This window comes from Etheostoma cragini, chromosome 14 (genome assembly GCF_013103735.1).
Source record: "Etheostoma cragini isolate CJK2018 chromosome 14, CSU_Ecrag_1.0, whole genome shotgun sequence".
Lineage (NCBI taxonomy): Eukaryota > Metazoa > Chordata > Actinopteri > Perciformes > Percidae > Etheostoma > Etheostoma cragini.
This window is the reverse complement of record NC_048420.1, coordinates 3686554-3714177: the sequence shown is the minus strand read 5'-3', so window position 1 is coordinate 3714177 and position 27624 is coordinate 3686554. Positions and strand designations below refer to the sequence as shown.

The 27624-nt window shown below is 40.5% G+C and overlaps 3 protein-coding genes and 1 long non-coding RNA gene across 8 annotated transcripts in view; 2 read left to right on the top strand and 2 right to left on the bottom strand.

Moving 5' to 3' along the window:
* Positions 1-1979, bottom strand: part of fhod3a (formin homology 2 domain containing 3a) — a 59594-nt gene extending 57615 nt beyond the window's left edge. For 4 of the 5 annotated variants that reach the window (XM_034891922.1, XM_034891923.1, XM_034891924.1 and 1 more), the window contains exon 1: positions 1449-1979. In XM_034891922.1, the coding sequence (XP_034747813.1) occupies positions 1449-1613 (165 nt within the window). In that variant the 5' untranslated portion in view covers positions 1614-1979. The remainder of the gene's footprint in view (positions 1-1448) is intronic. The other variant, XM_034891927.1, reaches the window with a different exon arrangement.
* A 7364-nt stretch (positions 1980-9343) lies between these two features.
* LOC117957024 (sodium-dependent neutral amino acid transporter B(0)AT1-like) lies at positions 9344-15844 on the top strand. The gene is made up of 12 exons (XM_034892538.1): positions 9344-9734; positions 10684-10824; positions 11178-11315; positions 11457-11638; positions 11769-11879; positions 12462-12574; positions 12658-12786; positions 12891-13047; positions 13152-13356; positions 13440-13599; positions 14755-14917; positions 15050-15844. Exons 1-12 carry the CDS (start codon positions 9536-9538, stop codon positions 15257-15259), a joined length of 1908 nt encoding a protein of 635 aa, XP_034748429.1. The 5' UTR covers positions 9344-9535; the 3' UTR covers positions 15260-15844.
* An 891-nt stretch (positions 15845-16735) lies between these two features.
* Positions 16736-23546, top strand: LOC117957026 (sodium-dependent neutral amino acid transporter B(0)AT1-like). The gene is made up of 12 exons (XM_034892541.1): positions 16736-17021; positions 17795-17935; positions 18302-18439; positions 18522-18703; positions 19957-20067; positions 20160-20272; positions 20563-20691; positions 21796-21952; positions 22041-22245; positions 22375-22534; positions 22776-22938; positions 23381-23546. The coding sequence occupies exons 1-12, from the start codon at positions 16823-16825 to the stop codon at positions 23519-23521; spliced, it is 1839 nt and encodes a 612-aa protein (XP_034748432.1). The 5' UTR covers positions 16736-16822; the 3' UTR covers positions 23522-23546.
* LOC117957027 lies at positions 20153-23838 on the bottom strand. The gene is made up of 3 exons (XR_004659426.1): positions 23743-23838; positions 23362-23505; positions 20153-20265 (listed from the first exon to the last, which is right to left on the bottom strand). It is a non-coding gene; the product is annotated as an uncharacterized LOC117957027 (long non-coding RNA).
* Positions 23839-27624: the final 3786 nt, after the last annotated feature.

Sequence of the window (27624 nt, the reverse complement as noted above, 5' to 3'; positions counted from 1 at the left end):
TGTGTCTGTCTGTCTGTGTGTGTGTATGTGTGTGTTTCTGTTTGAGTCTACAGACTGGTGCATGGTCAGAGAGGGGGAAGAGGAGTTGGAGGAAGAGGTCAGGAAAACCACGGCACCCAGAGTGAGGAGAACAAAGTGTCGCAGGGACCCAGGCTCCTAGCCGCAGGAATTCTGGGACAAGTGACCTATACTTTACATGCAGGCCAGCAGCCAGCCAAACACAGAGTTCTACCATCACAACATAATAATACAGTAGGCTTTTCTCAGAGAAGAGCACAAGTGGTTTAGACAAAAAGAGAGAAAGGCTGCTTTAACAAAGAAAGACTGAGAAATGGCTCAGGAAATTGTCAAACGCTTGCTAGCTTTGGCATTTTCCAATAATATAATAACATTCAACACCAACTTTTAGATCTGGACAGTCTGACGGGTAAATTTGCAACAGTTCCGTTGCATGCCTATAATCCAAGCAGAATATCCAGTTGCCATTGCGCCCAGTCTTCCTACTGATGTTAGCAAAATTGCAAACACTGACACAGGCTTTGCCATCTGTCTGTGTGTAGGTTGTAATCATGAGCTTTTCTGTGCTGTGGGACATTTTTCATTTGTTTTGTGGCTTTTAAAGATGGGGCAGCAAAAGATCTATTTGGTCTGGAAAACCACTCTGCTGTTGAATGCTGGTTTGCTGTCAGGGTTGTGTGCCGCAGTGGAACTCCCTTCCCTCTGTCTCACTTTTAATTTCAATTCAATCCACAATTTTTTGTGTTTCTTACCCTTCTCAGTAAGGAATATGTTGCTGAACGTTACTAAGAAAGAACATCTTTATCATACACCCTTGGTGATCTGACTCTGCAATACATTTGATCATCTGTGATTCAGGCTTTTTGCAGGGAACCAGAGCTTTCACTAACTGCCACATGTCTCTGGTTGCACTGCTGACTTTGCACACCTGTCACTGTGACAGAGTGCAAAACATATCCAGAAATAATAAAGGATTATTTAATTTGAGACAGGGATGTGTTCTTATTTCTTACCTCCTCGTTTAAGTGTTAGAGTCGGTCGATCAGACCAACCTCTTTCTCAATGGCTCTTCAACAGAGCATATGTATGCCAGCATGGGATTAATTCTGAATATTTAGTCCAAAACAAATTAAATCCATGTGTAATGCTGCTGTGGGCTTTGAAAGAAACACTTGCAACCTTATTTCAGTCGTCAGGCTGGAGAACCAATCCCTAGTGCTTGCATGTGTTCTCAAAATAGCCTCTGAATAGTAGACATGGAATTTTATTTTCGGTAGGCTTGAAGTGTAACATAATTTTTTTGTAATCTTATATTGCTTTATTATGCGATATATCCTTGTAAAAATCATGTATTCGCCATATAGGCTATCACACATATTGCTACATAAGTTAAGTCTAGCATGAGTTATTTACCAAGCTGGTAATCCTACCTTGTGTGGAGCTCTGAGGAGCCTGTGGACGCCTGCTAACTGGTTGATGAGTGGGACATCCTCCCTGAAGGTGTACAGCGGGGGTCTAGTCGGTTCTGGGAAATTCGTGCTGTTGAATGGATCGGTATCATCTAAAAACTGAACCCTACAGACAAGAGTGGCCATGGTGCATCCATGCAAGTATCTCTTCTGAGGGGACAGCCCGGTTTAACGAGAGCTGTGGCAGCTATGGCTCGGGTCGCTGGGTGCTCCTCTCCTGCTGGTAACGACAACAAACCCGGGTCGCCAAGTGCGCTCCGGTGCGCAGCCTGCTCTCCCGCAGGACAGGGGTATGAGAAAGGGGGGAGGTGACCGGTGCTGGAAGCCGAAAAAGTGGCACCAAGGAACCGGTCAAGTATCTTGTCTCGCCTCCTTTCTTCGGCTGTGGTCACCCTTAGTTTAGTTGGTGTGTTATTTCCGGAGAGGCAGGTGGCCAGTGATACAGCGGAGGCAGCAGGCGGACTCCAGCTCGCTGCCGGAGAGTATCAGCGCAGCTTGGGACAGCCGCTCTGCTGTCTGTCTGAGTCCCACTAACCCCCCCCCCCCCCCCCACGCTTCACCCCATCGCACCATCCCCCTCCCTTCAGATCACTGTCTCCGACTTAGCAGAAGTTTCCTACATTAAAATGAACTGCACCAGATAGATAGACAGATAGATTGCTAAATAGATATACATAGATGGATGGATAGGCCTATTTTCTTCATCCACTAGGGCAAATTTGTATTTAAATGTACAGCATGTTGAATAAATTATTAACAAAATGAACATAGGTTAGACAGTTTATAGGCATACACAGGTACATAGGTTACATATATTTTTGTGCACGTTATAGGTTTATAAAGTAAAAAAAGGGACTTACCCTCCCCAACAGAAAACACTGTTGACAAACTGCTCCAAACAGCTCTGTTGTAGTCCAGCTTTTACTTCCGTGACAAACGTGCGTCACTTTGTAACACACGCTCGCCTTGCTGCTAGCGCGGCACGCCCTCATACTCTGCTTCTGACTGGCTAGTTGTCCTTACCTAGATACAGCGCATGTGCGAGTCCCAACAAAGATGGTAATAAGATGCCTCACTCTGTAGCTAAAAGAGGGAGCTCAACACGCAGGGTGAAAAAAGAAGCTGCAGCAATGGGCAGTACAACAAATATATGGTGTTTTCTGAAATGTTACCACATAAACCTATTCTGCTACAACCTCTAAATACAATTATTGACCTGACAATGAGCATAATATGAGCACTTTCAGACAGTTTTAGCTTTTGTTAGACTTAGACTTAGCTTTATTAAATTGAAATTTTATTGCACTATTAAATAGCCTAAATAACCTTCTAAAACAATGTGATCAAAGATCATCTAAAAAGTTGGGTGTAACAGACACTCAATAAATCCAGATTAGAGTATTACTGATGAATATTTCTTGTTAAGCGTTTTGCTGCAGGTTAAAGTGCATCTAGACCAATGCTGACCTCATGTGGCTAGAACATTTAAATACAATTGATTCCAAAAATTCTACAAACTCAGACCAACTAACACATATTAACCCATCTGTCAAAAACTGCAGTTAAACTACGAGTTCCTACAGTATAGGAATACTGGAATATATAACGTACTGTATGCCTCAGACACTGTCAATTAGTTACAGTAGACGTAAACATGAGAAGAGTGAGAGCTCTTTAAATGTCCTTTTACTCTAAGGTGTTACAGTAAACTGTAGGCCTTAGTCTGGTAGAGTGGGTCACCCACTAATCGCAGGGTCCCCCTGTCCATGAGTCCTTCTGCATGACACTGAACCCCGACTGCTTGCATGGCCGTAGCTTGCTGCTATTGGTGTGTAGCTTAAAATACTGTGAGAATTAAAGGCAAATTGTAACCACGGTCAATTAAAGGTCCTATGACATGCTGCTATTTGGATGCTTTTATATAGGTCTTAGTGGTCCCCTAATACCATATCTGAAGTCCCTTTACCAAAATTCAGCCTTGGTGCAGAATTACAGACACTAGAGCCAGGCCCACAATGAGCTTTCCCTAGGATGTGCAATTTCTGTGTCCGTTGCTTTAAATGCTATTGCGGAGGAGAGAGGCAGGGCAAGGTGGAGGGTGGGGGTGTGGCCTTGACCAACTGACATGATTGCTTGTTTTCAAGCCATGACGTCTCTCTCTTTTTCATGGGCGGGCGAAATTCTGGGGCAGACAAAGCAGCGAAAGAGGCGGGAGGGAGATGACCTTGCTCCTTAGGACATCATAAGGGAAAGATTCCAGATCGTCCCATCTGAGCTTTTATTTTCTCAAAGGCAGAGCAGGATACCCAGGGCTCGGTTTACACCTATCACCATCACTTCTAGCCACTAGGGGACCATAGGCAGGCTGGGGGAATGCATATTAATGTTTAAAAAAAACTCATAAAGTGAAATGTTAATGCCATGGGACCTTTCACAATTATTACATTACTAGGCCCTTTGTCTGTGAACCTGTCAATATTATCTGTGTAAAGCAGAGATTTTCAACAGGGGGTCTAGGAGCCTTAGAAGCCCTCATAGTTACTACAGGGGCCTTAACTTATTTTCATATTTCTTTTCCAAAAAGGTTCCTTTCTCAAAATATACATAAACATGAATCGACATAGGTAGATCTGACATATGTAGATCTGGCTTTATTAGCAAAGACAGATCTACCTATTTGGGATTGGTTTTTAGACTTTGATAACTGTCCTGTCCTAGGTAAGGTAACCACTAAAACAGCCATCCACAGATATAGTTAACTGTGCTACATGTGCTCTCTTTCCGATTAGGCCTTGGCCTAAAAAAACACTGAAAGGCCCCTGGTGTAAAGTGAGCAAAATCTCATGTCAACTATCAATGGAGAACCCCTCTTTGTTACCACTGGAGGGCATAAGACCACTTCTTTTAACACTGATAAAAGGGAAAGCATCAGCTTCGTATTGTTATAACGTAATTCCTGAATTAAAAACCGGGCCCTCATTTACCGGAACCGCAGAAGTTACCCGGCTTTTATTTGAAGCAGACTTTTAATAGAGGCAGGCCTTTATTTCTAATTCCATGTTTGATAAGTATAATTGTTTTAATACACCGTTTTAAACAAAAAGCCATAGCGTTCCAGTGGACATAGATCATTCATTTTTAAGAAACGTTTGCAAAAATATCCCCATACAACAGCCAGGGTAAGAAATAATCAAACACCACCATGGTGTCAGTTTGAACCCTGTAAATGTAGTCTACCGGGTAAATATAATCAAATATAGGCACTACGGTGCTGCTGGTAGATTACAATAAGAGCATGTAGTTACACCAGTATCTGATTAACGTTAAACACGGTTAGCTAGCTTAGTTTCTAGCTCCAGGATACTCTTTGCCTCCCACCTCCAGCTAGCTAGCCGTGCTCTGCTCCGGTCGGCTAATCCCGTTAGCTCATTCTTCTGTTTCTTCATCCTGGGGTCAATGTGAAAATGTCTCGCAACTTTTTCCTCCGCATTCTTTAAAACCTTTTTCGTTTTGTTGTTGAAGTGTCAGTCACTAGCACCAGAGTCGTCATTCTCTGCTGTCACTAAATGAGACCCGTGTTACAGCCAATGTAGCTAGCTACGGCCATCTAGTGACACCTGGTGGCACACTCGGCTGGGTTAACACATACAGACCCTTCTTTGACTTCCTATGATACAGCCGCACTGACTAAAATAACAGTAGGACAATAATACTTTACATGAGTACCAAAACCCAGAAAAAAAGCATGAATATATAGTTGAATCTGTTAAATTAAATTGGTAGAAATGTACATTACGGTAAACTTTAATTTACATTATCCACACGATTAATTTGAGGCCGGCCTTTATTTGTGCGTGTTGACCACGCCCCGACCACTATCAGAGGCCCTTCTTTTAATTGGTCTTTATTTGAGGAATTACGGTAAATAATGTGCGTCTTAAGTGACTGGTTGTAAAAATAAGAACAAAGTACAAAAGGTTCTTCACACACACCCTGTCAACTGCTCACTGTCTCGCTTATCTGTAGCTCTGTCACATTTTTCAGCCTTCGTTAATCTAAAGATAGGCTGGTAATTCCTATCCATAAATCATCAACTCACATGAGTTTATCAATAATGAATCAGCTGAGTCATACCTGTGACATGGCAAAGTATTTTTTAATACTTGCCATCAAAATTCAAACTTCCCTGTTATACCACAGATCCCGGCGTGTTAAGGATTCAATGAATGAGAACAACACATTTGTTGACTATCATATTTATTACTGATACCAAACAATTGATGTGACAAGACATTGAAGGGAAGGTAAGAACCCAGTGATGTGATAACACTGAAACCACTGTAAAAACCACTGTAAAAGGCAATATTTCATGTAACTTGTCCACCAATTTCCCAGGGTAATGATTTATTCTTTAACTTTGCACCTAGAGAGTTCCAGGGAGAACTACCACTTGTTGATTTACCCAGGTATACAGTCCCCATAGAGCGTAAACGGTCACATTTAGCCTCACAAGAGAATGCAGACGATGGTCGTTCAGATTTAATTTATAAGTATCAAGGAGCTACTGCTTGTAGTTTCCCGCAGAATAAAAGCATGAATATCAGCAAAAAATGCAAGGAGTAGTGTAATGCATGCCTTTACCTTTGCACACCCAAGGGACACCTAAATGAGTATTTATGAGGTTTTAGTTTTTCCTAACAAATAATGTGTGAGCAAATGATTCTAGCCAACTTCTTTACTCTTGTCTGTATTCTCACATTTTCAGTAGGTTCTTAAATCTTCTCAATGGGTTGCTTATTAACAGTTCCTAATGCACATTTAACCTTAGGTTGGATACAAATCCACTAAATTGGTTCTTCCAAGCCCTGGACTTGCTTGAAGATTGGACCACCTCTCATGAGGACCCGGAGAGGGTGGAACAGGAGAAGGCAGGAAACAACCAAGCCTAGTATCTGCTCACCAGTGTGGGCTTCTGTGTGGGACTTGGCAACATCTGGAGGTTCCCTTACTTGTCAAAGCACAGGGGGAGGTAGGCTGTGTGGCGACATGAGAAATGTGTGTGAAAAAAGCATTATAATGCAAGTTTCTTTAAATAAGAATTTTACATTGAAATAATCCTAGCTGAATAGTTATATTCAGAAATAAATGAAATGCTTTGATTCTGAAAATTTAGGCTGTTGAAAAAACACATCAATATGTTGTGTATGTCTAAAGCGTTAATTGGTCAGCCCTAAAATATAAATAACAGACGTTTTGTTAGCATCACTTGTGTTCATAATTCTTCACAACTTCGTCAGTTAGATGCATGTAGTTTGTGTTATAGACACAGGATTCTGGTGTGAGTTGAATGATACACGAACTGAAGAAATACGTAGTGAGCAAACATATTCCATTATCCAAAGTGGGACCAATAAAATGAAACCACGATCATCATTAGGATCCATATGTCTGCACTTTAAGTGATTAAGGTTAAATATTAACTTGTAGAGGTGAAGCTAGAAGGTCAATTTTACAGCAAATAACCACTGATGTCTCATGTGGTCGTTTATGAGCTTGGAAGTTTGAAAATGCCAACGGGAGTGGAGAGAAGAAACAAGTAATATTGGAAAACCGGGTTTGAGGCTTTGAACCCTCGGCTGTGAAAGGGGTGTCATGTGACATGTAAACATAAACATGACCTTAGCTGAGGTGTAAGTTGTCTGAGAGGTACTCACATGTCACCATCACTTATCAGAAAAACCATCATAGCTCAAGTTATCAAAGATTAACTTATCAGCCAGAGGAGCACAGATCAAGTCAAGTAGAACTGTATTTGTCCCCAGTTGGGCAATCGATTTTGCAGCAGTGAAAACTACAAAGGATCAATACAGTAAAAATACAAGAAACCAGCATATGCACTAGTATAGCCACGTTACATATGGGAATAACTTTGTAATATATTACTATATGTACATCAAATAAATTAAATATGCAACATTTCTAAAACCTTTTCATAAAACTAAATCTGTTTTGAACATCCTAATATCAACTAATTAACTCTGTGAGGCTACTTGAGGACAGCTGTACTTTGAACTATAGGCTGTTAACGTCAGCATGCTAACATGCTCACAATGACAATGCTTAACATGCTGATGCTTAGTAAGTATGATATAGTAAGTAAGTATAACATTAACCATGTTCACCACATACATTTGCTAATTAGCACTCAACACAAAGTACAGATGAGCCTGATTTGAATGTTAACACATTAAATTGTTGACCTGATGATGGTGGAGGATTAAAAAGTCATTGGATTACCAAAGTGAATCTGCTCACCCAGCTACCTCTGTGACACTAAAGCCGGAGCTGTCGTTTAGGAGCGTCTACATTTTACCCTTGAGTGGTTGACATTTTACCACTGAGAGCCTCAGAGACACAATTTGACAATCTACCTGTAGTGAAATTGAATAGCCCATAGGCCTCAATATGTCAAAAACACTCCCTCAAGAATTTAAAACAATCATTTAGATAACAATCATAATTTGATGTGTGATTCAGATTTTACACTTCAGGTGTTTTAGATGTCTGCTATCTAAAAGGAAATCCTGACAGCAACCGAACTTTCAGCCCTGAGCCTACTTTATCAGCAGTGATGTGCTGTGTGAAATAAATAATTGACCAATTTCATGTGTTGACATGTTGTAAAGAATATCAACGATCACAAAAATGGTTGCCGCAAACAAGGTGCTAACGTGTACAGGTCTTCTATCCGTCCAGTTGTCCAAGCTTATGTTCCTGTGTCACCAGGTGCCTTTATGATCCCCTTTCTTATCCTGCTACATCTGCAGGATAAGAATTATGTTATGAAATACGGTGGTTCGATCCCTGGCCCTGCACTCCCATGTCAAAGTGTCTTTGGCCAAGACACTGAACCCAAAGTTGCCCACGATACTGTGCCACCGGAGGGTAGATGTGTGTGAGTGTTCATCTGATGAGCAGATGGCACCTTTTACAACAGCCTCGGCCACAGTGTGTGAATGTGTGTGAATGGTGAATGGTTCCTGTACTATGTAAAGGCGCTTTGAGTAGTCGTTGAGACTAGAAAAGCGCTATGTAAGAACAGTCCATAAACAGAAATTAGGTTAAGGGAAAATGTAGATGAAATTTGGAGGATACACATATAATGATATCTTGGACATCCTTATAATAACTGTTGATACAATGCCAACACAGGTCTTACCTTGGTTAATGATTGCATTTGAAAGGAACACTGATAAGATTAATATGCACTCTGAATTGCTTAACAATTACACTGCAGGAAACATGGTATAATGTTACTTATCTGTTATATCTGTTATATTTAAATAACAACTCAAATAGTCAACATTAGCATGGTTGAGCATTTCAATATCAAACCTGAGAGAATGTGGACCACATCTAGTGGCTGAAATGACATGCTTGTAAATCCCTATGCAATAAAACATGGATCTGATTTCTCAAGGACTTTAAATAGCATTACCTGATTGTTCAGATAAGCTAAAGTATAATGGGAAACGTGATGCCTCTGACTGTGTTTCATAATTTATTTCAATGTCGTACAAAGTGAGACCAAAAATGTCCTTGGATATGTTTGTTAACCATAAAAAAAAACGGTGGTCTTAAGAGGAGTGATATACGTCGATATACGATATAACGTCTTCAGTGCCTAAAAAAAAAGAAAACGCTGCATTTTGCTCACAAAGTCATGAATACCCTACTCATCTTTCAGGGAAATGTGTTGGGGGAGGCACCTTATCTAGGAGGGTCCACCCCTTTCCACTTAACCTTGCTGACATTACATTATACAATACAGGTTGTAATTAGCTAATGATAACTGTGGTTTAGGTGCCATAGGTTGCAGTAAATACCTCAGTGCCTTTCTTCGGAACATGCAGTAGTGGTAAGGTACTCAGAGAGAGACAGTCCATGGATAATCAGTAACAGCTTCCACAGAGGAGACTGAATGAGAAGGAATACTCAACGGCTATATTGACAATTTCTGAGTCCAGTGAAATTTACAAGAAGCCGCTATGAAGCTGAAGTTGCCAAACCCAGGATTGGATAACCGGATTCCCTCTCATGAGGACCTGGAGAGGATGGAGCAGGAGGAGGCGGGAGATAGGCCCAAATGGGACAACAAAGCCCAGTATCTGCTCACCTGTGTGGGTTTCTGTGTGGGACTTGGCAATGTTTGGCGGTTCCCTTACCTGTGTCAAAGCCATGGAGGAGGTAGGCTGGGAGGAGACTGGGTATACGTTTAAGATGGCAGAAAATTAGAAGTGTGTATACATTATTTAAAGGATTTAAATTTGTCTATACCTGTCATCCGTTACTTAACTGGGCTTATAAAAAAAATGATACCAAGTATATGACATCAAAATTTATAATAATGGATTGTAACACATTAATTGACACATTTGAAAGAATATATTCATTAAAACAGAATATTTTAATATATAAAATTTGCTTTTTTCCACAAAAATGTTGGAAATCTCATGTATGTTTAAAAAAGCATTTCGATATTTACAGATTCAGCAGGTGTAGCACAGTCAGACTCTCTGAATTTTGCTCATAGCCCTATTTGCACCGAACTATTACCAGGGGATCTTATGTGATTTAGATATTCTCCCCGTAATACAAATTCATTCAGGATTCAATACACACAAGACTATTAATATCACACAAACTCTGTGTTTGACAAAATAGACAGTGGAATTTTAACATGATAAATAAAAGTCTTGGCAGATTTGTACAGGATTAAGATAACAACTTCCAAAATGACAAATTAAAAGAGGTCCCCAGGTAATACTAGTCCTGTGCAAATGAACTGCCTGTTTTTCTTAGACAGATCTTAAAAGTCAAACAATGAATCCCTAAAAATATTACAAACTTAAATGTGTTTATTAAGATCAACTGGCAATTTGGTACACAATAAAACTGCTGGAATTTTTCCTTTACTTTCAAAAAACGTTATCGCTATGTAAAAATGAATGTGTAAGTCTTTTTCATGGTTTTTTGAGCACTGCAGGTAAAAAACGTGTACCATGCTTTTTCCTGTTTAATGGGTGTCTTTATGGGCGGAGTTTAAAGTATACTGTCAACTGCTGGATATTTACTTACCATCTTTAAAGCAACACATTGCTAACTCCTTATGACAATGTGAATGTTGTACTTCTAGGAGCGTTTATGATCCCATTCCTTATCCTGGTGGTCCTGGAGGGAATCCCACTGCTGCACCTGGAGTTTGCCATCGGTCAGCGTCTGAGGAAGGGCAATGTGGGAGTGTGGAGATCAATCAATCCATACTTGGGTGGAGTCGGTGCGTAAAAAAATAAAAGGCATGCACATATTACATGATGAAATGTGATCACTTTGGTGATCAGTTTTCATCTAGCGCCATCATCAGATCAAAACATCACCAAATACCTTCAAAACCAGTGTTTTTTCCATCAGTCTCAGCTATACTTTGTGTTGAGTGCTGACTTACACATTTTAGCATGCTAAGATGGTTGAACATGGTAAACATTATTCCTGCTTAACATCAGCATGTTAGCATGCTAACATTAGTGTTTAGCTCGAAGAACAGCTGTATAGCCTCACAGAACCGTTAGCATGGCTATAGACTCTTAAAAAAAGGACTACCACCAGACTAATTGTTTACTTTTGTTACAGGCATTGCGTCCTTGCTTGTCTCATGTTTTGTGGGTTTGTACTACAACACCATCATGGCGTGGATCATGTGGTATCTCTACAACTCTTTTCAAGATCCTCTGCCTTGGAGCCAGTGTCCTCTCAATGCTAACAGGACAGGTACAGTATGCCTACATACATGAAGAAATCCATCAAAAAGAATTAAAAAAAAAAATCACATCGTCTGTAAAGTTTGCGTTTACATTTATTTCAAAGGCAGGTAAAGTTGCCCTTTGTCGTCTGCTAATCTGCACTTTGCAGGTGTAGTGGAGGAGTGTGCTCGGAGCAGCAGTGTCGACTACTTTTGGTACAGAGAAACTCTTAACACCTCAACAGCTATCGACGAGTCTGGAGGCCTACAGTGGTGGATGGTGCTAGCCCTGCTGTCTGCCTGGACTGTGCTCTATGTCTGCTGCATCCGGGGCATTGAGACCACAGGAAAGGTCTGAAAGTCACATTACATCGGAATAATGGGATGCAAGAGTGATGCCTGCTTGCGTGCATATTTGGTCCTTCAGATAGAAAGATATAGTACATCTTTGGTTCATTATGTAATTTTTTTCCTTCGCTCAGGCTGTGTACATCACATCCACTCTGCCATACGTGGTCCTTACAATCTTCCTTATCAGAGGACTGACTTTGAAAGGATCGGTAGATGGAATCAAGTTCCTCTTCACACCAGATGTAAGCACTGTTATAACACACCAACCAACACTTGTCAGTATGATTAATACAATTTTGGAAAATGCTCTCATTCTCTTGCAGAGTGTGCGATAAGCAACCACCAGTTTAGCTGTTGGCCAAAGATGATTTGATTCATTACATGGAAGTGGATGTTAAATGCTGAGTGAAACAAGGTGTTTAGTAGTGTGTTTAGCATTTTTTTTATATACAGTATATATTAATATATAAATTAGCAGGCTAGTTGGTGTGATTTTGGCTGTTGTCCTATTGTAGTTTTTGTACTAAAAGATCAGAAAGTATTGGGGTGGGATTTGGGCTTGGTTTAAATAAATACTTTTAAAAGCCTCATCCAGTTAGTTTTAATGATCTCACACAACAGTCAATCCAGAAGATCAGACTTGAGCTAAAACTATCATCATGGTGTACAGTACTATCACACATTAATAATTAACAATGGCCTGGTAAGTAGAAGTGTTTACTGTCAGCTCTATACAACATCAAATATCCCAATAGGAAACAGTTAGCATAGGATTCCTGGATTGATTCTCTTGTTAATATGAGCTTCTTTCTATCCTCTTTAAGGTAAATGAATTAATGAATCCAGCGACCTGGTTGGACGCAGGTGCTCAAGTTTTCTATTCCTTCTCTCTGGCCTTTGGAGGACTCATCTCATTCTCCAGTTACAACTCTGTTCAGTGAGTAACTGCCTAAATGGCCCAGTAACACAATGAGTCTTCTTTTGTACATTTCTCCTCACATGATCATTATTGTCTGTTAGCAACAACTGTGAGCAGGATGCCGTTCTCATTGCCATCATCAATGGCTGCACCTCAGTGTACTCTGCCACAGTTATCTACTCCATCATCGGCTTCAGGGCCACGCAAAAATTTGACGACTGCATAGCAAAGTAAGTTTGAATTGCGCAAAAAAGGCTTTAAAAAGCAATTTAGATTCACTATTAACTAATACCCTATTAAGACTGAAACTCATCTCTCTTCGCTTTCATTTTAGCAACATCTTGAAGCTGATAAATGCCTACAACTATCCTGAAAACAGCATCACAGAAAGCAACTACAATGAGGTTCTGGTCTACCTCAACCAGACAACTCCAGATATCCTTCAAGGATTACAATTACAGATCTGTGACATACAGACTTTCCTCAGTCAGGTCAGTATTGTTGGACAATTTGAAACTGAATTTTGCTGTTTTCAGTCTAACTGAAAGGATTTAGCAGTGGGCCTATGATTGATATATGTGGTGTACTACTTCAGGGCGTAGAGGGAACAGGACTAGCCTTCATCGTGTTCACAGAAGCCATCATCAAAATGCCTGTTTCTCCTTTGTGGGCTGTCCTCTTCTTCGTCATGCTCTTCTGCCTCGGCCTCTCGACTATGTTCGGGAACATGGAGGGAGTGGTGGTCCCTTTGCAGGACCTAAAATTGCTGCCTCAATCTTGGCCCAAAGAAGTTTTCTGTGGTAACTTCCTGAAGTTCCTACTCAATATAAAATGTCAGGATAAAAACATTTGATGTAACCACTTTTTGTACTGTTTTTTTCAGGTCTGACTTGCTTAATCTCTTTCACTCTTGGGCTGATCTTTACAATGCGCTCTGGAAACTACTGGCTAGCTCTTTTTGACAATTTTGCTGGCTCTATCCCTCTTCTGGTCATCGGATTATCTGAAATGATAGCTGTTATATACGTCTATGGCATAGATAGGTAAGTCTATCCAAGAAGGTACAGAGTAGCCAAGGTAATGGCTGTTTAGTGCTAATTAGCTAACTGTTAACACACTAACATCATAACCTGACATGGTAAACATTATACATGCTAAACATCAGGATTGTCACTCATTACCCAATCCATACCGAAAACACCATTTGTTCAGATCACACACATACATTGAAAAATTTGGGTTTCTAATATGAATCGCGTGGTGACAAGGTTCAAATATGCTTATTATTCTGCACTATATACAGTACAGGCCAAAAGTTTGGAACCACCTTCTCATTCAATGTGTTTTCTTTATTTTCATGACTATTTGCAGTATAATTATCACTGAAGGCATCAAAACTATGAATGAACACATATGGAATTATGTACCCACAAAAAAGTGTGAAATAACTGAAAACATGTCTTATATTGTAGTTTCTTCAAAGTAGCCCCCCTTTGCTCTGATTACTGCTTTGTACACTTTTGGCATTCTCTTGATGAGCTTCAAGATAGCTGTTATGGCATATAGACAGATTTTTATTTTTAAAGGCAATGCATCCTGATAAAGTTCCCTCGGCAATTGGAATTAAAATAGCCCCATATCATCACACCTAGAGATTGGCATGGCATTTTTCAGTTAGCTTTATCAGGATGCACAGTGTCCTGGATCCATGAAATAACTAGCCTTCAAAAAAAAAAATCTGCCTGCCTCTATGGGAATTTAACATAGGGGTGTGTATTCTCATGCACACCCCTATGTTATGTTAATACACTGTATTTTTATGAAGAACATTTTTTTTACTAACAATATATTATTCATTCACAAAGAAAATCTGTGTCCATAAAGGTTGGATTTTCCTAAATGTTTTGAATTAAGGTATTAAGGTCATTTTCCAAACAGTGTTTTTATTCCTCTTTTTAATCAACTTTAGGATTGGTGTGTAAACTTTTCCAAGCCACTGTATTGCCTCCCATTTACAGTCTTTATGTAAGGTTTTACCTGAGGTTACTAAAGTAACAGAGTGGATTTTTAGTCCAGTAACACAAGCCACACGGGCTGCTTTATTTACTGTATCTAATACAAGTACAAGGCTGTCTTTTATGGCTGCCTTGATACACACTCAGCTGACATTATGTCTCCCTCTTATTGCTTCCAAACAGGTTTAACAAGGACATAGAGTTTATGATCGGCCACAAGCCCAATATCTTCTGGCAGGTGACATGGAGGGTTGTCAGTCCACTCATTATGGTCGTCATCTTGGTTTTCTACTTTGTAACCCAAATCACCAATAATCTCACTTATTTGGTGTGGGACGAGGAGTCGGTAAGTGTGCAAGCTTAAAGACTTTTTTAGATGTATTATTGATGGTGGTAGAAATCCACCTTTTTCATTTCAGAGCTCTTGTGTGTCGCACCTCGCTGAATATTTTAAAAGTTTTCTTCGCTCTGGCCACAGGCGAGCTTTCCCATCCTCGAACCACGTCCGTTTCCTTCCTGGATCAACGTCATCATCTTCATCCTGGCTGGAGTTCCCAGTTTAGCCATTCCACTGGTCGCCCTCTTCAAATTCATTCAGAAGAAATGCTGCAAGCAGAAAGACAACAGTTTCGACACAGTGGACACTATCTCTGCCAAAATACAAATGAACGACAAAATGAAGTTTTAGATAGCTTTTGCTTATATTTAATAACTAAATATTTAATAATAAAATATAGATATGAAATAAAATATGGACTTGTTTTATTGTTGTTTGTATGAAATGCTAACGCCTTTTTCTCTCCCCTTGTACAATGACAGAACATTAGTGACTAATGGCTTTTATCTGTGAAAAATATTTTCTGTAAAATAATGTCATTTTGAAGATGAGATTGTTGTTTGCTTCACTTGCTGTACTATTGTGATATGAGTCTCTTGCTGTGCCATGTTTAACATGTGTGTGTATGTTGCAAGGTTTTCCAACTGTACCGTATCCGGGATTGTTCTGTTTAAAAAGAAAAGCAATGACCATCACCGAATCAACGCGGGATGTGGTTTGTCCCGTATTTTTGTGCACACCCTATTCTAATGCTTACACTACGTTTACAAATGTTGGAAAAGACATGAGAATTAATAAAACTACAAGAGTTTCACAAGACATAGTGGAGAAGTATTAAATCAGTATTCACGGAAGAGTCTGTCACTCAATGTCATTGTTGGCCCGGTTACAGAGATTCAGACGGGCCTTTTTTTTAACAAAAAGGTCTGCCTGTAATTTATATTAGTTGATTTTAGTAATGCTAACTGCCTGTTGGCTGTACATACATATTTAGCACAAATATATGAGAATAATATAAACATGTGTAACTCTCTGTTTCCAAAAAATGTGTTACTATTCTTTTACAGTAATATTGTAAGTTGACAAAAGTTCCCTTTGTCTAAGTAAACAAAAATAATGTTTATTACTATTGTAAATAACAATACAAGCCTAATTCTTGCATCAGACAAATTTTGTTATTTGAGATATTTGGCATTTTGTGTGGCCTACACAATTGTAAAAAAAAATTGTAATGTGTGGGTACAGAGCTGCACTTACAAAGCCATAAATGGTCAGTTTATGATCTGTTAAAAATCCTCTCTCCAGTTCAGACTTAAGAGCAAAATGAAGTGGTTACTATTTGTAGAAATGTATGCTGTAAAAATAAATCATGCGGAATATCATGAGGTCACAAGTGCTTTTCAGGATTTTGCCTGGCAACAGTTGCAAAGAGGCACACATTTGAATTTGTTAAAAGAACAAATACAATCTCTGGTGTAATAACGTCCTGTCTTAATACTGACAATGCTTTTTGAAAAAACCCTTTAAAATAAAAAACTTGAATAACATATTACCAAAGAAAGGTGTATCTTTCTGTTAGACAAAGGAGGCCACCCACCATGTGATCATGCTTAATAATTACTTTTTGTATTGGTTCCTTTTTGCAGACTGGCATAAAAGTTTGTATATTTGACACGTCCATATTGTTTGAATAACTGACTGGTTGATCACACTGTACAGCAGGCAAAAGTACAAAGTATGCCTTCCTTGGCTAATCTATGACCATCAACACATAATAAAAAGTAAAAGATCATAAACTCGTTTCAACATTGCTGAGTCCCCCCGTATCCGCATAACACATTCCTGCCACGTTACTCACTAAGCATTCAACCGTAGTGGACACTGCTTCTCTGCTTCAGTTCACATGTGGGCACCATGCGACTGGTACTACCTAACCCAGGCCTGGATCTCCGGATCCCTAACTATGAGAGCCTGGACAGGATGGAAAAGGAGGAGGCTGACGGCAGGCCCAAGTGGGACAACAAAGCCCAGTACATCTTAACCTGTGTGGGCTTCTGCATTGGGCTCGGTAACGTGTGGCGATTCCCTTACTTGTGTCAAAGTCATGGAGGAGGTAAGACAAAAAGATGTTGAATAAGACAAATTAAAGTGGAGGTAAACAGGAGTGCATTCAATAGGATCTTTTGTGAGTGTATGGCATTCTGTGGTGTATCGGATCCATAGATTGTACATATATTGAATTATTTTGTATTAATGGTCTATGATCTGATCTAAAATGAATAAACTAACTTAACCATTTCCTTTTTTAATAAGGTCCGTGGTTAAGGTGTAAGTGAAATAAATCACTATTTTATGGCTACTGTACAAGTTAGCGTCATGAAATTTGCAAGTTATTATATTAATGATTGATGATGATGATGATTCTCAGGAGAAAGACCGAAATACTCTTTTTCTGTGATTTGTTAACTAGAGGATTCAAGGCCATACAGTTAAAACCACTGTCCATTGTCCATGTCATGGACCATATGTGGATCCAAACAACATCAATGTTGCTGCTGCTGTAGCTTAAAATTGCATGTTTTTGCTACACCAAAATCTCGAAGGAAACCTGTGTTGTCTTAAAGCGTGCAACAAAGCAAATCACTTCTGATACAAAAACTGACGATAACGTTAATAAAAATCAACAATGACTTTGTAACCAAGAACATGAGAAGACCTCCCTCCCCCATGGCACTTGCAGAAATCAGAGATATTTATATCTCAGAGAGAAAAGAGTGTGACATTTTCACCTTTCAATGATGTCCTGAATGTTATGTTGACATTTTTTTTGCATAGAATCAAAAATTAATCCCAACCTACCAACTGCTTATCACATACACTTTTCAGGGGCTTTTTTGATTCCCTACATGATCCTGCTGGTGCTGGAAGGAATGCCTCTCCTGCTGCTGGAGTTTGCCATCGGCCAGCGTCTCAGGAAAGGCAGCGTGGGAGTGTGGAGGGCCATCAGCCCTTATCTGACTGGTATTGGTATGTAAAAATAGGCTCTAAAGAAAGAAAAGAGACCCCCTGGCACCACATTCAGACATAAGCGGGGTTTTGTATCTGTGAGTGTGACAGGTACAATGTACAGTGCTGTCCTAAAGTCAATCAATCAAAATTCATATATATAGCACTTTACAGCAACCAGCAGGTATACAAAGTTCTTAACAAAAGGAAGAAAAAAAAAAGAAGACTAATACAAAATCCCACTCAATCATCACTTGTGACCCGCTAGAAGTGTGTGGGGTTGTCTGTACCATGCACCTGGTTTCTTCTGTAATTTTAGCGTTGTGTTTATAATGAGTAAGCAACATTCAGAACATATTACACATTTAATGATTCTGTCCTACTCAGGTATAGCCTCCATGCTGGTGTCCTTATTGATTGGACTTTACTACAACACCTTGATAGCCTGGATCTTGTGGTATCTCTTCAATTCTTTTCAAGACCCGCTGCCTTGGACCCAGTGTCCTCTCAATGACAATGGGACAGGTAGGTAGGTTGACCATACACGTTTTCCGCTCACATGCATACCAAAGCACCCAAATTGTATTGTTTGTGTGTTGCTCTTCAGGATTTGTACCCGAGTGTCAACAAAGCTCCTCTGTAGATTACTATTTCTACAGAGTGACTCTTAATAGTTCGGCCTCTATAGTGGACTCTGGAGGAATCCAGTGGCCCATAGTACTCTGCCTGTTAACTGCCTGGACAGTCATTGCAATCTGCTGTATAAGAGGCATCGGCACTTCAGGCAAGGTTTGTTGAACTTTCAGGGAATTGACCATTAGCTAAGCCCCCACCTCCTGTAGTTAGGCCTGTCAAACTTTCCGTTCTCACAAAGAACATTTACAGTGATAACCATGGATGTATTATTGAACTGGATACGTGTCCCCCACTTGGCCTTGCTTCCAAATTTTGTGTCCACTAGTTGTATTGCAACAAAAAATCTCCTGCGTCCCAAAATGCATTTTTCCCAAAAGACCACTGTTGAAAACGCGACGTCTGTGACGACTGTTGACAAGAAACTTCAAGCTATCAACTTGGTCAATTATTAAGCCATGGGGGTTTCTAGAAGGTGTGGACTCTGGTTGCCTCTCCACCGGCTCTTCTGAATGTAAGCAAATTTGTGCTCTTGTTTCTATCTTGTTTTAAGTATAGGTTGTGCTTTTTGTGGTTGACGTTGTGATGACATGTGGCTAGGAGTCGCTTATCAGGACAGGGAAAACAACTCGCCAGTCTGTTGCTGACTCTGCTTACCTGGCCGGTCAAGGTTTTCAAATGTAGCTAACACATCAGAGTTAACACAAGGAGAAAGGTAGAGAAGATGAGCACCAGCTACAATTAAGACCAAAAGGAGAAGCAAGATCATCTCTGTGTCCATATCAATATCAGAGGCTCTCCGAGTCAAGCGTGGAAGAATTAAACACTGACTGCAATTCATGGATCATCTTTGCAATATCCGGGAGAGCCAGACGCCGCTGCCCGAACTGTCTTTTGATGCCCCCACACAAAAAACAACAATCAAAAAGTCTGCTCTGGTTGTTTACAGGGTTTTTCTGCATCCGCGCTTGAAGCATATGCATGTGTCACTGTCATTGCAGCCGTGGAATGACTGTTACAGCACTGTAGCGACACTTTCTCCCTATATGTAGCGTATTGTGACATCACAACTGCACGGAAGTCCTGACGGCTTGTTTAAAGGCACCGTTTCTGAATAAGGGCTGTGTGCATTTCTCCATGGACTGAGCATTTTGATGATTTCACCATACTTATGTAGCACCTCAACCCGCTTTATAATCAAAAAGGACATTAAAAACCTTACTTTTTACAACCTTTAACAGGAAAATCCAAACCTTGACAGGCGGGCCTCTGTGCCTAGTTATGGTTGCCAAACAATTGCACAATTTTTGGCGAGGGGTTTAGCAAATTGTCAAATATTATACTTTTCTGACAAATCGTCAATCTAATGTCCATTATTAGTAATGTTTCTTTTCTTGTCATGACCTCAGGCAGTGTATGTCACAGCCATCCTGCCTTACATAGTGCTGGCCATCTTCCTGATCCGAGGACTGACACTTAAAGGTGCCCTGACAGGAATACAGTTCCTCTTCACACCAGAAGTATATATGTTTCAAATGTTAATAAGAAAAAAAGTTGTATCTCTTATCTCATAGGTCAAAGCAAAGTCCCCATCTATGCCTTTCTCTTGCAGGTTGACGAGTTGATGAACCCAACCACTTGGCTGGATGCAGGTGCCCAGGTCTTTTATGCTTTTGGTGTGGGTTGGGGAGGCCTCATCTCCTTCTCAAGTTACAACCCTGTTCAGTAAGAAACATTAGTCAGATTTGCATCCAAATACATCGCAAATTTTAACCAAATGACTGGCAAAGAAATTTGGCGAGAGCAAAAGTGAATGAATGCTTCTTTTCCATCCACTACCGATATGGGAGTTGGTCACTTAGATAAGCCGGAGGGGAAACCATTATATCACTATATTAAAAAATATGCATATAAACCGGGCGATTGGAAACACGCCAATTATTTATTGAAAAAAAGGAAGTAGCCATTCTTAGACCCAAGGTTAACATGTGTTTTTGCTTATTTCTTTCCCCAAGCAACAACTGCATGCAAGATGCTGTGATCTTGTCCGTTGTAACTGGTCTCACCTCAATCTATGCTGCCACAGTCACCTACACCATCATCGGCTTCAGGGCCACAGAGAAATATGACAACTGTATCAGTGAGTGAGTAGTCACAGTACATGGCTTTTAATGTTTCGGAATAGAGTAGTTCTAAAATTAACTGAAACATGTGAGGATATATGGTATTATAAACAGTTTGAATATAATCACACACCATTAGAGTCACAGTATTGGTTGATGTTACCATTTCTCCTGGAAGGTATTTGGTAGGTTTCGTATTCCAAAGTTTTAGCCGTGCTAGCAGGGTGGCTCTATCTACACTTGGGAATGCATTTAGCCTTGGAATAAGGTCTGTGGTTGTTGTTCCCCATCTTTTACATTGGAATCACACAAGGAAGGGGGCAGGAGGAATGATTCCAGCCACCAGTTGTCTCTTATAGTGTATGTATTAGCATGTGAGTGTATCAAGATAGACCTAAAAAATATCAAAATTCATCTTTTTATTCTCCAGTTACTAATATTTGACATATTTTCTCCCTAGTAACATCATGACATTATTAAATGCATATGACCTTCCTGAAGACTGCATCTCTACAAGCAACTACGCCACAGCCTTTTCACTTGTGCCTTGTACTCGTTAATACGCAGGCCACAAGAAGTGATTAGGTTGTGGTTGTTGTTGGCTCACTTTTATAAGCCCTGTTTCAACAAACGGTGGCGTGTTCCTTTAAAGTTGGATCTGGCAGGTGGGGAAATGTAAAGAGCTCAAATTTGAAAATAACACTATTCCTTGTACAACTAATACACATCACTTAAAGCAAACTGACTTTTACAGCTAGTTACTCTAATTTCCTTTTTCCAAAACAGCCAGGAGTTAAGTTTTCTTTTATAATTATGACTTATGAATTATCAATAACGGTATGATAACGGTCATCTTGGGTTAGAATCGGCTACTACGTTAATCACTTCTGGTTCCGCATGTAAAGTGTAATTTCAAACGGGACACGAACCGCGCCCTCCCGAGTGAAAGTCCTGTTTGTGAATCCTCCACCACCTCAACCTGCCTCCTTGCGTGCAATTTGTAGCTTTTACACATTGTCACATTAATGTCTGCTTTGCTCCCGTAATAACTCTGAGAGGCCTCTACACTACAAACATATGAGTTGTAATACAGAGTAACTAATTTGTAACGTATTTTCTCCCTAGTAACATCATGACATTATTAAATGCATATGACCTTCCTGAAGACAGCATCTCTACAAGCAACTACGACGCAGCCTTTCAACATCTCAACAGCTCCTCTCCTGACATTATTCTCGGATTGGACATCAAAATCTGTGACCTGCAGACACTTCTCAGTGAGGTGACTGTTTTGATGAATCTCTGTCAGATTCCATGCTGTGATTGTATTTTGCTCCTAACTGCATTACGACTAATGTGTGTTTGTACAGGGAGTGGAGGGAACAGGTCTGGCCTTCATTGTGTTCACAGAAGCCATCGCCAAGATGCCTGGTTCTCCAGCCTGGTCTGTCCTCTTTTTCATCATGCTTCTGTGCTTGGGAATCTCAACCCTGTTTGGCAACATTGAGGGAGTGGTGGTGCCACTGAGAGACCTGAATGTATTTCCTAAAAAATGGCCCAGTGAAGCACGGACTGGTAACTTGGGTTTAAAATCCAATCCAATCAATTCCTTAGTTTTTGCATTCCCAACGAAACGTCTTTGGCGTTTGTCTTAGGTTTGTATTTTGACAAAGGCTCTCTTGTTTTTTTGGACGTGCATTTCAGGAGTAACATGTGCCATCGCCTTCATCATCTCCCTCCTGTTTGCGCAACATTCAGGGATTTATTGGGTAACTCTATTCGACAACTTTGCTGGATCTGTTCCACTTCTGACTATTGGTTTCTTTGAGATGATAGCTGTTGTATACATCTATGGCATAGACAGGTTAGTGCTTATTTAAACTATTTTAGCAGCACATTGTCCATCTGGGTTTGCTATATTTATCTTGATACTTGATATAGAATAAGCATAAATCTTTGGCATCATTATGCTGTGCCAGTTCTTAAGCTTTATTATTCAAAGCTTTAAGGACATGGATGACCTATTTAAGTTCTGTGCAACAGGGAGGGCTTAATGACATATTTCAAAACTTTTCAAAACTAATTAAAACCCTCTTGTGTTGCAGGTTCAATGAGGACTTGGAGTTCATGGTTGGACAAAAGCCCTCCATCTTCTGGCAGGTTACATGGAGGTTCATCAGTCCTCTAATTGTTCTGGTGATTTTAGTTTTCTACCTGGTGACACGAGTCCAAGAAGAGCTCACCTACCTGGTCTGGGATCCCAACTCTGTAAGCACACAGAACTGTGATCAGCTAATTTGTCATCCTAAACATCCCTTTTTTATGTTGCCTTTATCTCTAATGTTCAGTCATTGCAAACTACACAAAAGATATGCTAAGCTAAACATGTTTAGTTAAATGTTGTTCCTCTGTGTTTAAGCCAACACATTCTCACTCCCACTTAGTCAGATGCTTTGGGTGTTGTTACTGACACTAAAAGTCTCCTATAGTGTCAGATCTAAATAAGCTTTATCTAAATGTGCCGGGACGGGACTATTGTCATCACTTATGACGTAGTTAGGTTTAGGTAAAGATTGCAGATGGGCTTATAAGAGGTGTATTTAAGTGACACGAGGGACAAGAACGCGACAGTTGGGTTTAGTAAGATCATGGTTATAAAATGCAGGTTTCTGTGAGACGCGTGACACAAACCCCTGTTTGTGCTTTACAGAAGGAGTTCCCATCTCTGGCATCTGTACCATACCCTTCATGGATCTACGTGATCATCTTTCTTCTGGCAGGAGTCCCCAGTCTGGCGGTGCCTGTATATGCATTATGTAAGCTGGTCTATGTTTACTGTAAGAAAAAATAAAATCCAAAATGTCACAAACTGTTAAAATATATGTATAAATGTATAAATGTATAAATGTATAAATGTATAAATCATATGTTTTCAGAATACCGCAAAATCCAAGACTCTTAAAGCACGATACTGATGTTTTATAGATGCACTTTAGTAAACTACTCAAACTAAACTACTCATGTTTTTTTGCAAATTTATTTCTGCTGTATCAATATACTGAACTTAGTTACTTACTGCGATAATTAGCCTGCTAAAATGCTTTCTTGTTTTATTGGACCTTTTTATACTCAGAGACAAGCAGAATACAGTTTTCCATCCATCCAGGTTTAATACCCGTTTGAGGTGGCGCTGCGAGCTCAAAACACTGCAAATCAAGATAACACATGCAAATAGACAAAATATAATCAAATTCAGTAACATCTTCACCAATTTGACAACACATGAGCAGCATTTAGAAAGAAAAGCTGCAAAATGAAAAAACAACCAAATACAGAAATGTGCTGTATCACAGACAACAGAAACTGTTGATGAATTCATAATTTTGTGCGACAAAAATATGACATACTTAGCAGTGGTTCCCAACATGGGGTCTGGGCCCCCCTCATAAAGCACCAAAGATCAATTAGGGGCAAGGCGTTGTCTGCTTTGAGGTTGTCAAATTTACATCTGCACATATTAACTTGAATCATGATTTCACACTTACTGGATAATTAACACAAAATTCTTTTTATAAAATCAATTTAAAAGGATACATTTTTTTCAGTCAAACAAAAAAAGTAGAAGTAGAAGGCCAAACACCTCTATGACCAGCACTCACACCATTTTGTTTTGGTCAGCTAGCTCATCTTCATTTTCCTGTAGTCACTTTTTATGAAGTGAAGCCGTCCTTCACTTTTCTGTCTTCTCCTGGAGAAAATGAAAAGACAAAGTTTGCAACAGGAGAATGGGAATGGAGAGATATTCCATTCTTGATAGAGCTGGGCAGATTGAATTATTCCAATGTGTTCACTATAATTATTATTACTTTAACTTTTTGAAGTAATAATAATGTTAGTGTAAACACTAAAATTAAAAGTGTAAACACTATAACTTTATGTTGCAAGGCGTTACTAAAGCAAAGCCATGTCTGGAATAAGTAAAAGTGCCAATGACTCTATTACGAGTCGAGGAGAGCGAGTGGTGAGTGACGCTGGAGGAAATAGGCCTCAGACGGGAAACATGGAAGGTGGGATGAATCCAGAGAGCCAGAAGAAGCTTGAGACAAACTGTACAGGGGTTATTGACCGACTCAACCTCAAATGGACCAATGAAGCGAGGGGCCAATTTCTTAGCGGTACCACTGAGGGGAATGTCCTTACAACTGAGCAATACCTTCTGGCCGGGTCTGTACACAGGAGCAGGAATGCAATGGGGGTCGGCTATCCGCTCGTTGTGTTCCCGTGTTTGGAGAAGAGCCTGCCTCCATATACGCCGCATCCTGCGGTAGTGATGTTGAACAGAGGGTTCTGCGATCTCCCTCTCCTGAACAGGAAAGAGAGGGGGAGGAAAATAGCCCAGAGAAAGCAGGTAAGGGAAGGTTAAGGTTAAGGTTAAGCAGGTAATTGTGGGCGTATTCAATCCAAGTGAGTTTTTAACTCCAGGCAGCTGGATTGCCGGCGCACACCCATCGTATAGCCGACTCGAGCCCGTGACAAAGTCCAGGGCAATATGCGACCAGGTAGGGGATAAAGATGGTCAGTCAGGGGCCAATGAGACGCCTTGTATGAAGGTAAATATGGTGCAAAAGTGAGAGCGTGAAGATGCAATGTGAGCACTTGTAGAATATGACTTGAGAGCGCAGATGCGATGTAAGCACTTGCAAAATATGACTTGAGAGCGCAGATGCAATGTGAGCAATTGTAAAATATGACTTGAGAGATTGTAAAAAAAAATCTGTAGTGGTAGATGCGATGTGAGCACTTGTAGAATAGGATTTGAGGGCTTGTGAAAAAAATCTGTAATCGTGTTTTGTTTGTGTTTTTTTTCACTTGAGTCACTTTTCCAGTACAACCACAACTCAGGGATTACAACCTCTCGAATCTGTTGCTGCAGTGTGCTCTCTCGCATAACACAGCGGTGACAGCGGCGACTTCTTGCGATTCATTTGGTGCAAAACTTAGTCTGTGGAGCTCTGAGCCAATAGGACGGCCGGGGACAGCAGGGTTTCTATCGCCTGATGAGGGACAACTCTGTCCGGCTTATTTATGTTGCATGAAAGCTACCGTTAGCTAACTAGCAGCCAGCCCGCTTCTAAATACAATACCTTTTAATTATCTCAACAACGCTGGCCGAGCCCCACTAACGGCGGCCCGTCTTTGGCTGCAGGACCCTGGAGCTCCCCGCCAGTGTTTCAGTTGGACTCATATAAGTGTTGAGATGATTAAAAGGTATTTACAGTATTTAGAAGCAGGCTGGCTGCTAGTTGGCCAAAGTAGCTAGCTAACGTCCTGTTGGCCCAGAGCTCCACAGACTAAGTCCACAGGTACAAATTAGTTTTGCACCAAATGTGTCGCAAGAAGTGTTGCAAAACTCGAGAGCGCAGACTCGCCGCTGTGGGATGCGAGAGAGCACACTGCAGCGACAGATTCGAGAAGTCTAAATCACTGAGCTGTGGTTGTACTGGAAAAGTGACTCAAGTGAAAAAAAAAAAAAAAAAAAAACGAGTACAGATTTTTTTCACAAGCTCTCAAATCATATTCTACAAGCGCTCATATCGCATCTACGACTAAAGATTTTTTTTTACAATCTCTCAAGTCATATTTTACAAGTGCTCACATCGCATCTGCGCTCTCAAGTCATATTCTACAAGTGCTCACATCGCATCTACGCGCTCTCACTTTTGCACCATATTTACCTTCATAACCTTGCCCCTGGCGCAGATGGTACAGAACCAGACAAACTCCCGTACGTCCAGCCATGGAGGGCCACCAGAAAGGCCTCCAAAAGTGTGAGAGATTGCAAGACACACCTGGATGACATAACAACTTCGAAGCGTGTCCCCACTGGAGGACCTGCGAGCAGACAAAATCAGGAACAAACGTGCAGGCCACCACCGGGCTCAGGGTTAGTACGGAGTGCTTGTCTTACCATTGATTCCACCTGCCAGGTCAGGGACGCCATCAAGCAGGTGTATGGAAGGGTGGAGTCAAGCTTGACGGGTTCCTCCACACCCAAATTGAACTGTCTCGAGAGGGCATCGGGCTTAACATTCTTACTGCCAGGACGGTAGGTAAGTGAAAAGTTAAACCGACCAAAGAACAAGGCCTACCTGGCCTGGCGGGAGTTTAGCTTAGCCATCTGAATAAAAGCAAGGTTTTTATGCTCAGTCCAAAACAGGAGTGGAACAACCCTTCAGCCAGTACCTCCATTCCTCCAAAACTAGCTTAACTGCCAGCAACTACCAATTCCCAACATTGTAGTCCCTCTCAGCAGCCGAGTTTCTTGGAGAAGAATGGACAGGGGTGGCGCTTCTCCTCTCCCACTTAACATTGGGAAAGAATCCTTCCAACCCCAACATCCGATGTATCCAACTTCACCACGAACTGGTTGGAGGAATCAGGCTTTACAGAAAAAATGGGTCATGTAACGCAAAGTGAAATCATATTGATATTACCAACAGGGCTTTGTTTGTGAAGAGGCAGCGGGGACATTAGCACCGGTTCAATATAGAGGAAAAATGTTAGTAACACACTAGTGCCCTGTGAGCTAGCAGACACTAACTAGCACCGAGAAGCACTGGTCCCTACTGTTGTCTGAAAAACAACACAGACGGGACAAAATGTTGCATTTACTAGTAAACTGGTAAACGTTGTGACCGACGTACAGTATAACTGATGTGTAATTTTCCTCAGGTTACTCCATCCTCTGTGACTGTCTCCATCTAGAAAACAAGCTGAGCGTTAGAGAACAATTCTGAGGGGCACATGATTAGACAGTGGTTTATGGAGTAGTAGATTGGCTTTGCAAAAGAAAACGAGCGTTATATGAAATGACGCATTTAAAATATCGCTCAATCACGCAAATTTGATCTTGGGAAGCCAAAAATGTGATCATGATTAAAATTTGATTAACTG

Excerpts from the sequence above, each read along its gene's own strand:
- LOC117957024 (XM_034892538.1), top strand. The coding sequence starts at position 9,536 with ATGAAGCTGAAGTTGCCAAACCCAGGATTGGATAACCGGATTCCCTCT. Across the intron at positions 10,825-11,177 it reads TCCATACTTGGGTGGAGTCG|GCATTGCGTCCTTGCTTGTC; the intron begins GTGCGTAAAAAA and ends CTTTTGTTACAG. Across the intron at positions 12,787-12,890 it reads TTTGACGACTGCATAGCAAA|CAACATCTTGAAGCTGATAA; the intron begins GTAAGTTTGAAT and ends CTTTCATTTTAG.
- LOC117957026 (XM_034892541.1), top strand. The coding sequence starts at position 16,823 with ATGCGACTGGTACTACCTAACCCAGGCCTGGATCTCCGGATCCCTAAC. Across the intron at positions 20,692-21,795 it reads TATGACAACTGTATCAGTGA|TAACATCATGACATTATTAA; the intron begins GTGAGTAGTCAC and ends TTTTCTCCCTAG. Across the intron at positions 21,953-22,040 it reads TGCAGACACTTCTCAGTGAG|GGAGTGGAGGGAACAGGTCT; the intron begins GTGACTGTTTTG and ends GTGTTTGTACAG.